Below are 16,079 nucleotides of genomic sequence, written 5' to 3'. Positions count from 1 at the left end.
AATCCTTCTTCTGTGTCCTTTTACATGGGCTAGCAGCAGAAGGTATGACCCAGATTAAGGGTGTGCCATCCCACCTCAAACGACCCAGTCAAGAAAAATCCCTCACAGATGTGTCCAGCTGCATGGACTTTCAGTAATTCCAGATGCTGTCAAGTTGACACCCCAAATTCACAATAACCAAGTTAAATTGTGGTCATTAGGGTGAGTCATACATAGAATGGAACCTTAGAGAAGGGACCAGTCTATATCTATAACATATGGAAAAGATGCTATGAAATGATAAACAGGCATCCAGTACAAAACCAAAGACAGACCTAGCACTGCTCTTCCTTCAAAGACCTCGAAATGAACAAATCCTGCCAAGGCCTGCATGGAGTTGGCCTCCTTAAATTTTAAGCAATGGATTGCTGTTGTTTAACTGCCTGGCCTGTTAGATTTTACTGCACCATCCAAGCAAACTAACACATACACCCAAATTGATACATACCAATTCTAATAGCATTATTATCATTTTTTAAATTATGATCCTTAAATTGTTTCTGGGTATTCATTAATGACCAATCCCTGTATGAAGTTCTGGGATGTACGTTCCTATAGCCCTTATGCACCAGAATGCATAAAGCCCACCAAATGAGACATGTTTAGACAAGTACTATATGCACAGCCCACACTTTTTAGAAATCCTGATCTAAGTCATATTAAGGGTCATTTTACAAGCGTGCCAAACAGATTCTGAAGTTTATATAAAAGGCACAGGAACTAAAAATAGTCAAAACAATTTTGTGAAAAGAATAAAGTCAAAGGGCTCATTGTTTGAATTCAAGGATAAAGCTATAGTTCTGAAGTCTAGTGCTGATGAATGATCAGGTAAGTGGACAGGAGCAAAAGTCAGAAACAGGGGAGCCTGTCCCAGAACTCACTCTGTAGACCAGGCTACTCTCACTCTCAGAAGTCCACCTGCCTCTGCTTCCCTGAGTGCTGGAACTTAAGGTGTGTACAACCACCACCTGGCTTATTAAAGCTGGAAATAACACTGTTGGAATATTTCTCAATAATACAGTGGAACAAATAAGTAATATGCACGACAGTACAGATGAATATTAAATACATTTGCTTGTGAAAATGACAGACTCCAAAAGGCTACATGTGATTTCATTCAGAACAACTTAAGAAATACAGAATTATTAAGGCAGTAAACAGACGCATTGTGCACAAACTGTAAAAGGGAGTATTTTAGGGTACTGAAGTTACTATGTCTTGACTACCATGGTGCTTACATGAATACATTTGTTTGTGAAAGCGCTCCCCAAATGCTGGATTTTACTAAGTTTTAGGATCTTTAAAGTGAAAAAGAAAAGAAAAAAAAAACTTAAAAAGGACAGCAAGATGACTCAGCAAATAAGTCATCTGCTCCTAAGCCTGAAGATCTCGGATAGATCCCCAGAAAACACATGGTACACACCATAGAAAATGTAACTACTCCATCAACACAAAATACATAAATGTAATATAAAGAAAGAGAAAGGGAGAGGGAAGTAAAACAAGCTAAAGGACTCACTAGGACATTAAAATACATTTTGCAAATATTTACTCTCTTTGATCAGAGGCATGAGGATGTTTGCTTTAAAGGCATTATGCGTAATTATCACTTGCATATTAATGAAATGATCTTATAAAAATTATGCAGTGCTTACTATGTCCCAGCACTAAATTATTTACATATAATTAATTTAATATACATAGTAACCAAAAGACAGAAATTCCTTTCAGAATTCGTAAGCATAAAACTCTGGCAAGACCCAACATAGAGAATGAAAAAAAAAAAAACCCATCTGAATCGTTAACAAATGAATGCTCTAGAAACTACTGAAGATTGTGTCCTGCCCTTTATTCAAGAAGCTCTAAGGAGGCAGGAAAGACCCAGAATTGAAAGTCATCATGAGTAGGGGTTAGAAGCTAGCCTGGGCTGGCTAAATATGGGTATATGGGTAAGAAGTTAAAATGTCCAATTAACAGAAAACGTCTTCATCATCAGAAAACAAGCATTTGATGTTTATGGTCTTTTCCAGTGCTCTCACATGCAAATCACAAGCAGATCCTAGGAGCAGATGGTTAACTGCGAAGTGTTTGGTGACAAATGGTTGTATGCGCATCTGTAGGTGCGGTGCGGAAGGACGAGTAGGATCAAACACATGCTTTTCAAGGCGTATTAAAAGAATCTTCTCCCTGGCTCTTACGGGCATGCCTAACCTGCCACCCAGAGGCTGCATGCTTCCCAAGATAACGATGAATTCGGCCCTACGCATTTGGAGACGATGGCGTCTTTTCACAAAGTCACAAGGTTGGACACTCCGAAGGGTTTTTCTTTCCTTCGGTTAACCCTTGCTTTATTCCTTTTCATAGGCGCCTGTGTGGACCCTTCTTCGGTAACTACCAGGAAGCTTACGACGCTGAGATTTCCTACACAAACACTACTAGAAGTAATTCCAAAGTACCTCCCGCGACAATTTGCCACCAGGATATATGTAACTAGGTTTAACCGAGATGGCTGGCTGAGGGCTCTAGGAGCCCAAGATGGCCTGCGCAGATAACACGCAGATACTCAGGTCTGCAAAGGTATGGGAGGAAAATGGTTCTCCCGCATTTCTGTTCTCTTGTAGTGAATTTAAGACGCAATCAAGATTCGGAAAGGAAGGTACCCATAACCAAGACTGCCCAGCATCAGCTATGGCGCACTTCTGACAAAACGGTCAACAGGTGCATTGCGGATTCAAAGGGCTGAGATGGAAGGGGGGGGGGGCACACAGTAAATAGCTTGGGGCTGTATAAACAGGTATGGAAAAATACAGTCTCAGCCTCGATCTGGTTCCAGCCAGCTCTGCAGGGAAGGGGGGGCGGAAGTTGGGGGCTGGGTGTCTAAGTGGTTTCGAGGACCTCAGAGATAGCAGCATAGCAACAATCTGGTGCAGTATGTGCGCAAAACCATCAGCTGATAGCGAGCAGCCATTCATTTGCCGCGAGCCGCGAAGCGGCGGAGTGGACGTCACCACAGTCGTCAGCGTTTGCCGCATCTTTAGAGTCACTCTGGACCAGCCGCAGTCGCAGAAGCAGGACCTCTCTGGACCAGCTCGGTCGCAGACTGCGCAATCACCAAACCACTGCGGCAAACCAGCCGAGCCGAGCCGAGCCGACCACTAGCCATGGCCGACCCCGAGAAGCAGGGACCCGCTGAGAGCCGTGCCGAAGACGAGGTAATGGAGGGCGCCCAGGGTGGCGAGGATGCTGCAACCGCCGACGGTGCCGCTGCGCCCGCGGCCGAGGAGCCACAGGCTCCCGCGGAGAACGCGCCCAAGCCCAAAAACGAGTTTATCGAGAGCCTGCCCAATTCCGTCAAGTGCCGAGTTCTGGCTCTCAAAAAGCTGCAGAAGCGCTGCGATAAGATAGAGGCCAAATTTGACAAGGAGTTCCAGGCTCTGGAGAAAAAGTACAACGACATCTACAAGCCCCTTCTTGCCAAGATCCAGGAGCTCACCGGTGAGATGGAGGGCTGCGCGTGGACCCTGGAGGAAGATGACTACGAGGAGGAAGAAGACGAGGAGGAGGAGGAGGAGGAGGAAGAGGAGGCAGCAGCCGGCGCGACTGGGGGTCCCGACTCCCCCAAGAAGTGAACGCAGCAGCTGACAGGTGATAAACCCCCTGCCCCTTTCATTTCCAATGTCGGCAGACTTTAAAAGGCTCAGGTTTTGCCCAAAATACAATGTGAATCTATTCTGACATTCCTAAATTTAAATTGAATCAAGTAGATTTTGGCTAGCCCGTTTTTAAATCTGACTTTTATTTGTGTAAAACAGATGCCAAAAGACGTTTTTTAAAAAAGCCTAATTAAGCTTAATTTTTTTCTCCCTGCTCTTCTGTGAAAACTGGACTTGAGACTGATGTAAGATGGTCAGTTAAATGTGAAGTGCGTCACACGCTGAAATCCATTCATCACACTACACCTGAACACCCAAGCTAAGACTGAACTCTTCTCAATGCTTAATTCTTCAGTTTCTTTACATTTTCCAGCGAAGAGGAGAAGGAATCCAAGAAGGACATCATCTTTAAGACTTTTGCTTTTGCAAACCCAGACATCAGCTTTACACTTTGGAGGAGACGTGGCATGGAGGACGCCTGGACTGTTTATGAGGCTAGGGAAATTGCCATTTAAAGTTATGGAAAATGTTTTGAATATTTGAATTGGCAGAAAGAACATGGTTCCAAAACAGAGGGTGTATTACATGTACAATATTGTCAACACGTGTTCATTTGTTATGGTCTCATGTTACCTGTTTTCTTGGTAGTGTGTTTACAAAATCGTGAAAATTACCCCAAATGTTTTAAGTGTTGAATCACCTTATAGAATTTTAGACATATAATTTACTTGAAGAGATGTAGAATGTAGCAATTCTGTAAAGCATGTTTATCCAGTGTTGCGTAGTTTGCCCTTTGTGAAGTCTTTTTGTCTTGTAGCTTTTAGCAAGTAGCTGTGAAAACCACCAGAACTCCTCAATGAAGCTAATGTTTGGAGAGAGTATATACTTGAAGAATCAATCCAAGTGTGTATCCCCACCCCCAGCTCAGAAATAGAAAGGGTTTAAGTTTGCTTGTATTAGCTGTGCCTTCATTATTTTGCTATGTAAATGTGACACATTAAATGGTGCATAATCAAATTTTATTGCTTAAGGAAGAATGGCATACAGGAAGGACTTTTGGGGAAAGACATTTAATGTAAAGGCCTTTAGCTTCTTTGTGGGTTTTGAATTTATCTGTGAACCAATGTTCTGTAAAGAGTACACACGTAAAGTTGTTTACCACTGTGGTGTTAACAAATCAGTATTTTCAAAAAATAAAAAACTTGTTATTCTGACTGCCTGTTTCCTCATCTATAAAAGTGGGTATAAATAGTCCCTTCCTCACAGGTACTATGAAGAGAAAATGAGTTATTACACTTATACAGCAGTGCCTAGGAATAATTCCCAGCTATTATTGTTATAATAAAGACAAAAGACCCTGATAGAAAATTCCACTCTCTTTCTCTCCTGCTATGCAAGAGAAAATGGTGGCTTTATCAATCTCTCCTTTGGTGACTCATTATTATCAGCAAAGAATATGGCTTTGATTTCAGAAAATACAGGACATTAAAAAACTATCTTCTTTTGGTTTCCTTCATATAAAATCTGGTAAGATTTTAATAATACATTACAAATGCACACACACCACACACACACCCATTTGCTGCAAGGGTTAATCACACTGCGGCAAAATCTGATGACGACATGGGGAAGGGAGGGTGAAACTAACCTGTTGCTAATGACAACAGCTGGCTACGAACAACTCTAAGGTGGCTGTAACCTTCCTGATGGTGTGACCAACCCAACTGAAGGATATTACATTTATTATAATAATCATAATCATATGATTATTTAAATAAGAAAAGTTAACAATCACTTATCTTCAGAAATGGAGGGACTGCCATTTAATATTTATCTAGGTCTAGAAAAAATTAAAAAATAAGTAAATAATAAAGGATTTAATCATCAGGAAATTTATTTTGTAGGTTTATGTTTATATATAGAAAACCCGAGAGAATAAACTGAGAAACCGTTAGATACAAATCTAATAAACTGGTTGTCATATAAATATATTAAATCAATAATTAATTTAATATATTAAATATAACAAATACTTTTATACTAGAAGCATATACATACATAAACATAAGGTAACCTATAATAAAAATGTGTATAATGTATGTGAAAAATAGGGGATTTTACAAAAAATAAGCCCCTGACTTAGATTATCACAAAAACATTATCTCTTCTAAAACTAACTTATGATTTATCAAATTCAATTCAAAGCCTAAGTGCGATTTGGAACTTAATACAATTTCTGTGTTGTTCACCTATAAGAATAGCTAAGACTGCTTTCAGTAATTTAGAAACAAATTAGACTTTAGTAGACTTAAGAAAACATTTTAATGAAGAAAATACACAAAATATTTATAAATTATTAGGTACAGAAAGGCTAAGATTAGGACACATACAGTCAAAGTAAATAAACAAACATGACAAGACAAAAACTAAAAAACAATCAAGTTTTGAGTATATAACTCATTTCAAATGCAAACAAGAACTGTGAATTATATCTGCGACAGATACAGACAGCAAAAGGTTAATGGTCTTAATAGTTTGACAAATCATATGAAAATTAGTACTTTTAGAGATATACATAAAGAACCTGAGCTGATTGTTTTAATAAGAAGAAATACTGGGGAGGAAGACATGTTCCTATGCCCAGCTCTAGACGAAGCAGGACTCTGGCAAGGCTGGAGACATGCACAGCTGCGTGCTCTGGCCAGAAGTCATTATTTCATACTATATATATATGATTAGCACAGTTTCTCTCTGTCTCTCTCTGTCTCTCTCTCTGTCTCTCTCTGTCTCTGTCTGTCTGTCTGTCTGTCTGTCTGTCTCTCTCTCTCTCTCTCTGGCCAGCAGTCATACCAATATACCACTGCTGGCTACTTTTTTTCTTTTTAAAGAATTCAGGGATGTTTAAGATAGATGTCAGTTTCTTTTCCTCACTGAGCTGATCCTAAATGTGTGTCTTCCTGAACTGTTTATTTGAAAGTGCGTCACAGCTGCACTGCAATGTCGGCAGGACACCATCTCCTCCAGGCAAGTAAAACACTGCTTTGCGGTAAACCATTTTAACCCATGAAAGGCCAAATTCATCAGAGCACAAAGTAACCAGCGGCACACATTAGACATTCAGCGCACACTCTCAGACTGTGACGCAGAAATCTGCAGCACTTCAAAGCTCACAGTGTAAGCTCCGTGCTGCATCTCTGTTTGTCTGAAGGTTCACATACATGCACACATAGGCACTTCTTCACTCTACATACATGTAAACAAATGCTGGCTTTGTTGAGCTGAAACTTGCATAACGTAAAACATTTTAGAAGCAGCAATTTCAGGTATTCACAATATTGTGCAAATACGGTCTTGAAATCATATTTTGAAAAGTATTTTAGATGTTCACCCAGCATTCAAATGATCAGTGCCGTGTAGAATCTTTAAAGCACCGTATGTCTGAAAGGAATGCAAGTATCTTTAATGGTACTGTGAGGGCTGGGTGACATAGACATTCTCATACACGAATAAAGATGAATAACCTGGTATAAGTCATTAGCAAAAGCACCCAGCAAAATTACTTGTTAAGAGATTCAAAATGCCATACTTTAAAATTTTATCCTTGGAATTTTATCATTAAAAAAGCAATCTTAAAGGCAAAAAGTAATTCCTTTTTATACAAAAGACATTTGAGACACTTGTAATAAAAATGGAGGAGGGCTGAAAGGGTACAGAAAAGGTGATAAAAAAAAAGAACATACAAACAAACCAAATACCCAAAGAAAACACACACTTACATAGCAGACTACACAGCATTACGGGCATGCAAGAGGGGGTTTTGTTTATTTATTTGTTTGTTTGTTTTTATCAGACAGAGCCTCACTATATATCTCTGGCCTATCTTAGAACTCACTATGTAAGCCAGCCTCAAACTCATAGAGATCTGCCTCTCTCTATCTCCCACGTCCTGGGATCACAGGCATGAGCCACTATGCCCTACTCACGAGGGGTTTTTATCACATCTTAAATACTGTATATGCACTGCATTCGCTGGCTTAACATTCAGACATTCAATTTCACACATTTATCGTATGCTTTTCACTATAATTTTCTTTTTTAGAAAATTATTCAGTCTGCCTGAAAAGAGAAACAGTAGACTCTGCAATCACTTTTTTTCCCCTGGGGGACAGCACGATAACCCTCAAGCTCTTGGTGGCTCTCTGGGTGGCAGGGTGCATTCGTGGAGCACAGGCCCCAAATCAAGGCCTTTACTTCTAGCCATAGAATTGCACCGAATGATATAAATCTCTGGGCTTCAAATTCATCATCTGCAAAGTGGTAAGGTTTGCAATGTTAAGTCCTGAGGAGAGTACCAGACACATGGTAAGTGCTCTGGAAATGTGGTTAAGTGCTTTCTTTATCTTTTTGTCCCGGTAACAATCCAGTGTAAATATCACATGGACCCCGAAGACGGCACCCCTGACCAATGCTCATGGGGGATCAACAGAAGTCATTTAGAGCCACAGCTCCATTCTTGAGCATTCTCTATGGACTTAGATGCCCTTTTGGACAGAACTGGAATTTAACTGCATCAATTTAAGATCGTTTTTCCATTAGTGGTAATAACATGCTATGTGGTATAAAAAGCACTTAATTACAAGGAGTGAGGCAGTACAGTGCAATCCTGATGTGGCTACCATTATGGAGAGACTCGGCTGACAGCGGTTATTGTCCTTGGATGCATGTAAGTCATCTGAATCGGATTTGTAGTCCTCTGCTGCTTCCATCCAAAGCAGTCACAACAGCAGGTATCTTATTATGGACACCACCCCGAGTTCCAACCCCAACACTGAAAAGCCAACAGCAGCCCATAATCCTTTGAGCAACCTTGTCCCATGAGAGGTCACAAGAACAACATTTCAAAGGGCTTCTGCTTTATACTCTAGAGCAGTAGTTCTCAAGCTGTGTGTGGGTCACGATCCCTTTGGGGGTCCAATGACCCTATCACATGAGGTCTCCTAAGACTATCAGAAAACACAAATATTTACATTATGATTCATAACAGTAGCAAAATTACAGTTATAAAGTAGCAATGAAAATAATTTCTGGTTGAGGGTCACCACACCATGAGGAACTGTATTAAAGGGTCACAGCATTAGGGAGACTAAGAATCATTGCTTGAAGTGAAGGAATTCTGTATAGACCAGGAAAACCCTGAACAAGCCTCAGTTGGGTTTCCCTATTCAGTATGATAGCATTAGATTGCAACCTCTTATCCACTAAAATTTCCAGCATCCATACCTATAAAGTCAACACTCTATTAAACCACAAAAAGGATAGCTACTGGAAGTGAACATGTAGGAGTTCCTAGAAAGAGATACAACCTGGAGGGGGCAATGATTTTTCCATACCTAACCTCTCACATACCTCATCAAGGTATCCTTTTATGCACACCCTGTGTAATGTCTTTTACAATGACAGTAGAGGTAACTATGTTTCCCTGAAATCTGCGAGCCACTGAAATATACCAACAGAACGGGAAGCAAGATTATGGGAATATTAATTTATAAGCCAGTCAGTCAAAAGCCAACCAAGATAAAACAACCTGAGGCTCACAACTGACACCAGATAGGAGCCCAGGGAGTCTTAAAACTTGAGTCGTCAGCCTGTGGGATATACTGGTATTGCCCATCAAATAGTGAAAGAAATGAATTGGGTTAGGGGACTGCCAGTCACGTTTACTCTGGAACTGACTGTTTTGCTCACGGAGAGTGAAATTCTGGCAACTTTAGGAGCCACTGAAGCAACCTGCATTATGATGAAACAGAGTTTGTGTGTGTTGTCTTGTTACTACTCTTAGGTTTATGCACTGTCCCATTAGAGTACCCCACAGTAGACAAAGGGAGGCTGGCAACTCAAAAGCAAGAAAGAAGGGAACAGGGATATCTTTTAAATCAACACAGGCTCTCCTCAGAGGGCAGTGGTCACTGACCCTGAAAAACACTGGGCTCAGCAAAGATCGTTAGGACACATGCCAGCAATAGAGCAAATGCTGGAGAAGGTAAACAGTGCACTCTGGACCTGCTTCGGTAACACAGCTGCTCTGCTAACAAAACAGCAGTGACTCTCATCACCTGAAATCGGAAACCTAGCAAAATGCACAAATGCACTTTCACGTGCATCCGCCCTCTTGTCCATTTTCCATAGCTAAGTGGTAACAGGCTAGCACCTGAGTCTGTAACATATCTCTCCCCCAAGATATATGTGTTTAAGATAACCTTTCTGACAGCCTTCAGATTAAGCCACCGCAATTTAGTCTTTCCTAGCCTAGTTACAGTGGCACGTGAGAACAGCCCATCTTCCTCTACAAACAGTTATATTTCAGTATCCCCACACAGTTTGTCTTGCAATTGTTGACTCAGCTGAATTACTGATTCAGAGAAATGTCTGCTACATAAGGGAAATTCTAAGAGAAATAATTTAATAACAGTATAAAAAGGATTCGTAAGTGCCTAAAACAGCCTCAAATACAGATTATATTGCAAAACTGCCTGTCCTGAGCTGGATCCCTTTTCCCATTTAAGCACACCAGACACAGAAGACTCAGGGCATGAGCTATTTCAGTGTCCCTTTCCAGGCTTCTTATATACCCCAGTGTTCATTTCCAACAAATCACACACACACACACACACACACACACACACACACACACACACACACACACACACACATTTTCTTGTCTGAGACCAATTAATACAGAAGGTAAGACATCTTATGAAAGACTAAAGACTAGACATGCATCTTGGGCATACCTTGATGGAACATACTCATATGTTATTTCATCATGTGTGAGCTTTAAACAACTGCCTGGGTATTATCAGTCAAAGTAATAAACAGTCAAAGTAACAGAACTTCCCTCAAAGAACCAGCTTTATTTATAGTTTGTTACCCATCATACAGCTACCCAAATTAGAAACTATGACAGGGTTACCAATTCAAGCCTTGCTTCAACATAATCAGACAACTGCTCACTGTGCCACTCATATATAACCAACTTGATAGCTCTACAATTTCCATCCTGACCCTTGTTGCTCTTTATCAGAGCCAACTCTATGGCCTCCTCTCAGGTCTTGGTGCACACTGTATATTTCTATAAGTTATCTTTCTAAAACCAAGATCCAACCCTACTCAAGGATTTAATAATCTTCACTCTAAAATTCTTGTACCCACCATGTCCTGGCCGACTCACAAATCTTTGACAATCTCTATCATCTTATCAACCCTGAACACTGTGACTCACATATCCACTCTGCCTAAATGTGTCCCCACATTTATATTCTTAAATGTGTTATAAAAAGCCTGCTGCTTCTCTTCTAGTTCCACAACATGTGATATATAATTCGTATAGCATATACCATAATCTGCTACATATTTGTACATTCCCAATGCACAGATAGAAAGATAGACAGTAGTCATCTTCTACAGTCTGCAACATGCCTTGCACACAGTAAACACTCAGTGTCTGTAAAGTAAATAAATGTCTGTGCAGATTATCATACTTCAGTGCAAACCTAACAAAATCTAATATTTACATTCTTCTAACAAGATAATTCAATAACTGAGATTCATCCTGAAAACCCAGCTAAATCTTTAAACTTGAATTACAGATCTCACATTAAATATACTGTCACCACTATGATATTCTGAGATGTGTGTGCATCATTTTGTTTTTGTCCAAAGATCCCCAATTATAGTCCCTGCCTTACTGTGACTTACCTTAGCTGATAATAGATAAGACACCCATTTCAGAAGGAAATCTGATCCACGCTAAGCATGAAACACAGGCTGAGAAGAACCATACAGGCAGGTCCTTACAGATTTCCCCATACATTCTACTAGCATTAGACACACTAAGGAAGTTTCTATAAAGCCCCGACCAGAAATGATTTAGAGAAATGATGGGGGATGTCCTTCTGTATGTATGTTTCTCTTATTGGCTGATGAATAAAACACTGTTGGTCAATGAGGCAAGAAGATAGGTGGGGTAAGGAGATGAGGACAATTCTAGGAAAGGTAGGCCGGGAGAGAGCCTGCCAGGGTAGACCGCAAAAGGAGTAACAGGTCCGGACCCTTCTCCAGTAAGATAAGACCATGTGGAAATACTCAGATTAACAGAAATGGGTTAATAACTAAGGTAGAGCAAGCCAATAAGAAGCCTAGTCATCGGACAACGATTTATAATTAATATAGCGTCTGTGTGTTCATTTGGGGCAAGGCAACTGTAGAATGTGGACGGAAAGAAAACCGCCAGCAACAGAGGCAAGTTACTGGAAGGAGACCTGAGACGGCCCAAGAGCTCATTTCCTCACACTTCACATTAAGCAGCCGCTTGCTCTTCACCTGTATCCCCCCATAAGTGAGCATTTCTCCGAATTCTGTGACCCATTCAGTCAAATTAACCAACACGGGGGAAGGCATATAGGAAACCCGATTTACAGGCCAGTTAGTCAGAAGCACAGGTACAGTAGCCTGAGACTTGGAGTAAGTGTGAGATGGTATTAGCTTTGAGGACCGAGCCAGAAGACAGGTCTGATACTGCCTTCAGACAGAGAGTTTGAATATGAATTGTCCCCTCTGGAGGCACATGCATTGAAGCACAGTCCCCAGCTTGCGGAATTACTGAGATGTGAGTGGGCCACAGCAGTACTAACGTTATCAAGGGGTTAATGCATTACAGAGGCCACATTAACTGGGCTATGTGGAGGAGGCCTTCATGGAGGAAGTGGGCCAGTAGGGCTCATCACTGAAGGATGCATCTTGCTCCTGGCCTCTTCCAGCCTTGTTGCAAAGTATCTATGTGTGAAGGTGTGTCACTGTAACTGGTTTAATAAACAGCTAGGCAGGAGAGAATGGGCTGGACTTCCGGGCAGAGAGAGAAACTCAGGATGAATCTGGGCACATGAGAGACACCAGCAAGACAGTGACAAAGTCAGATGTGAGGTACTGAGGACAGACAAAGAGCCACATGACAGAATGTAGATTAAAAGTATGGATTAATTAAGTTATGAGAGCTAGCTGGAAACACGTCTAAGCTAAAGGCCAAGCTTTTGTAATTAATACGTTCTGTGTCATTATCTGCAGGCTGGCAGTCCTGATGAGAAACGACTACTTACTACACAGTCTCTCTGCAAGCCTGACTACCATGGGAAAGGCAGCTTTTCTGTACCACACCAGGCTGTCACAAGGCTCCACCAGCTCAGGTTCAGCTGTAAGCTAAAAATCTTTACTCTGTTATTTTTCTCGGGTTATTTGTTGTGCTAATGATAAAAAGTCTATCACGATAATGTAGATCAGAACTCAGCTGGATTAATGAGCACGGAAGAGCTACTGTCTACAACAGTGTTAATTGCTTGCTTACTGGGAGGTGGGAATCCTGACAGCTTTTAGAGTTGAAAAGTAATTAGTCATAAAAATATAGCAGGGAAGGCTCTGAGTCTGCTTCTCCTTCTACATGCACACACTAACAGCATTTATTTATTCAATACATATTTTCATAGCATTTTGGCACCAGGCATTCTGCTAGATAGGAAGAAAAAAAAAAAAACCCCTGTGCTGTCCATGTATTTTATTCCAAAACACCTCCCTATATATTATTGCATTCTTACAACTATCTGATAAGGCAGGCAGGACAATTTTTAATCATCTTTGCTTTACAAATGAGATATCTGAAGGCAAACAGTTTAAGTGACTTAGTGAATTAGAATCAAAGCTATAAAAATGCAAATCTCTACTTAAAAGGCTACACAGGCAACAGCTAGGCAGAGAGCATAGGCAGCACTTCCAGACAGAAAGAGCTCTGGGAAGAATAAAGGGGAAGTTGCCAGCAGGATGCAAAGGAAGCAGGATGTGCAGGAGGAGAGGTAAGTAACGAGCTGCGTGACAACATGTAGATAAGCTTATTTGGGAGCTGGCAGGTGGGACAGAGGATGATTCATTACACACGGCGCACAACGTGGGGTCACCAATATCCAAATAACGCCTGAAAAGCTTAAAAACAGTTTGGAACACAGAGTCAAATGTGACTTCCTGGTGACCACAGTCTCTCAGGTAGGCTCAGAGGCTTACAGAGATGCAGCTACGGGCTGCTGCCTACAGGGTGGAGCCAGATGCCAGGGCCATGTGCCAGGCTGAGCCATGCAGCAGCTGCCACAGCAGTTTAAGATTTGCATCACACAATCAGAGAATGCTGCAGATGCTCAGTAAAGACAGATCCAGACGGGGGGAAAAAAACTCTAAACAGTTACAGTGTGTTTAAAAATGTGAATTGGCTTAATAAATAAGATAAAGTCTTTAAAGAAAGAATAAATTCATAAGAAGTCATGAAAAGATGGAAAATAAATGAAGAGTCTAGCTTTTGTTAACTTTGAACTTTTTGATGGCTGATGAGCAAACTAAAGCTGCTGAGAGACAAGGGATTGTAACAAGGAGTGCTGAGTTAAACCAGCCTAGATACTTTAGGAATGCCTTAACTTTAAAATGGAAGTCAGGAAATGCATTGCTTTGGGGAAGAGGTAATGCTTTTGTTTCCACAGAAAACAAAAGGCTGTAGATTCCTCCAAGGTTGATAGAGATCAGGTTTAATAGGAGAAGATCCTGCCCCCCACCCCAAAAATCCAGGCTACAGACAAAAAGAAATAAACCTAGAAAAACTACAAGATAGGTGATGTATATTTTACCTGCTCAAACATAAAACAAAATCATCTATGGTTGGCTTGTGTACAACATACAGTCCATGCTTCTCTTGATGCATATATACATGTTTTCCTTTGAAAGTTTGTGTGTTTTCAGAACAAGGGAACCAGACACCAATGAAAACGGTGGCCCAGGTGATCCAGCCTATCAGTGTCTCTGTTACAGTTTCCTCAGAGTTCTACATCCAGAATGGCTCCTGGCTGAGACGGTCCAGTCTCACAGACTATCCCAGACAGGATCACAGATAAGTCTTGCACTTTCCTATTGCACAGAGACTGGACAACAAATGTTATGGCTAGCTCTCCCAGGATATTCTCAGGACTAAAACATCAAACTTCAGGAAAATAAAACAGCCAAATCTCCACCCAGCACCCCCAAAGTCAGCACTAACCTGTTGTCCTTGCAAACGGCTACTCGGTCTCCCCCGGGTATCAGCTTCTTCTGTTTAATCACCCCATAGCTTTCTCGGCACACCTTCATTTAACACAGAAAAGGATGTGTTTTCATTTTTGTTAATTAATTTGCCTCTCTAGAACCCAAGTGACTCAGAGAAAACTAGGAGTAAAATGTAATTTAATGACCATGTTTACAGGAAACGGGGCAGAATAAAAATCTGAGTCAGAAAACACCAACACCTCAAAAACATCTTATGTCATGAAGTTGCCAGTAAATGGAATCAATGAGAAAGGGACATGAACTGTAGAAAAACAATAGATTGCACAAGTCAAAAGTAAAGAAGATTAATGTTTTGGTAATTTCCCTAAGTGCACAGGTAAACATAGATTCCACACACAGCACATTACTGAATTCAGATATGATGACTAAAATCACCATGAAGAACAGGCACAGTCACAAACACAGGAATTTGTACCGTGAAGTTGAGGCAGAAAGTCTCTTCAACATCTTCACCCGGGTAATCCAGAAGTTCTTGAAGACTCCTGGAAATCACAGAACAAGAAAAAGAGGCAAATCAAAAATGTTGCAATGGTGTTTATAACCTCAATGATGCCCAGTCTTTGCCAAGAAAACTACAGAAGAAAAGTCTAGAGAACATGAATTCAAAATACAGAAGTCATATACCTAAACCCTAGAGCAGTATGGCAGCAGACTGTACTGACTCCCTTCCCCGCTGATACATATCCTAAACTGATGATGAAATTCATCTAGACTTAAATCTGATGGGCTCCTCCTTAGCACTACTCAGTGTATACATATATACCTAAGAACATGGTACTGTAAGGACTCCATAGGCTGGTTTTACTCATATACATTAGTAAAATAATCCTGCCATAAAAAACAAAAACAGGCCTGCAAAGTCAGTGTGGTGGTGTAAACGAGACGGGCCTCTATGGGTTCATGTGTTTGAATACTCGGTCCACACTTGGTGGTACTGTTTGGGAAGGCTTGGAAGGCATGGACTTGCTGGAGGAAGTATCACCGAGGGGCAAGCTCTGAAATTTCGAAACAATTCTCATTCACAATTTGCTCTCTCTGGTTCCTGGTTGGGGTTAAGTGAGCCCTCTGTTGTTCCTGCTATCTGCTGTCTACTGCTATGCTTCCCTGCCACAATGGACTATTAGCCCTCTGAAACTAAGTTCAAATAAATTCTTCACGGCTTATATCACAACAGAAAAGTCATTAATGCAGTTGCCATGT

At 41.0% G+C, this 16,079-nt stretch overlaps 2 protein-coding genes across 4 annotated transcripts in view; one reads left to right on the top strand and one right to left on the bottom strand.

The window, feature by feature from the left end:
• The window catches only part of Herc3 (HECT and RLD domain containing E3 ubiquitin protein ligase 3), a 105,893-nt gene that overhangs the window by 13,599 nt on the left and 76,215 nt on the right, over nt 1–16,079 (bottom strand). For all 3 annotated transcript variants that reach the window (XM_040737215.1, XM_040737214.1, XM_040737216.1), the window contains 2 exons: nt 15,295–15,361; nt 14,815–14,897 (listed from right to left, as the gene is read on the bottom strand). In XM_040737215.1, the coding sequence (XP_040593149.1) occupies nt 14,815–14,897; nt 15,295–15,361 (150 nt within the window). The remainder of the gene's footprint in view (nt 1–14,814; nt 14,898–15,294; nt 15,362–16,079) is intronic.
• On the top strand, nt 3,060–4,906 carry Nap1l5 (nucleosome assembly protein 1 like 5). Its single transcript, XM_005076050.3, has one exon. The coding sequence runs from the start codon at nt 3,201–3,203 to the stop codon at nt 3,666–3,668; it is 468 nt and encodes a 155-aa protein (XP_005076107.1). The 5' UTR covers nt 3,060–3,200; the 3' UTR covers nt 3,669–4,906.

The sequence above is a fragment of the Mesocricetus auratus genome, unplaced genomic scaffold (genome assembly GCF_017639785.1).
Source record: "Mesocricetus auratus isolate SY011 unplaced genomic scaffold, BCM_Maur_2.0 Super-Scaffold_100676, whole genome shotgun sequence".
Taxonomy (NCBI): domain Eukaryota; kingdom Metazoa; phylum Chordata; class Mammalia; order Rodentia; family Cricetidae; genus Mesocricetus; species Mesocricetus auratus.
Note: the sequence above shows the minus strand (reverse complement) of the source record. Positions and strands in the feature narration are given on the sequence as shown.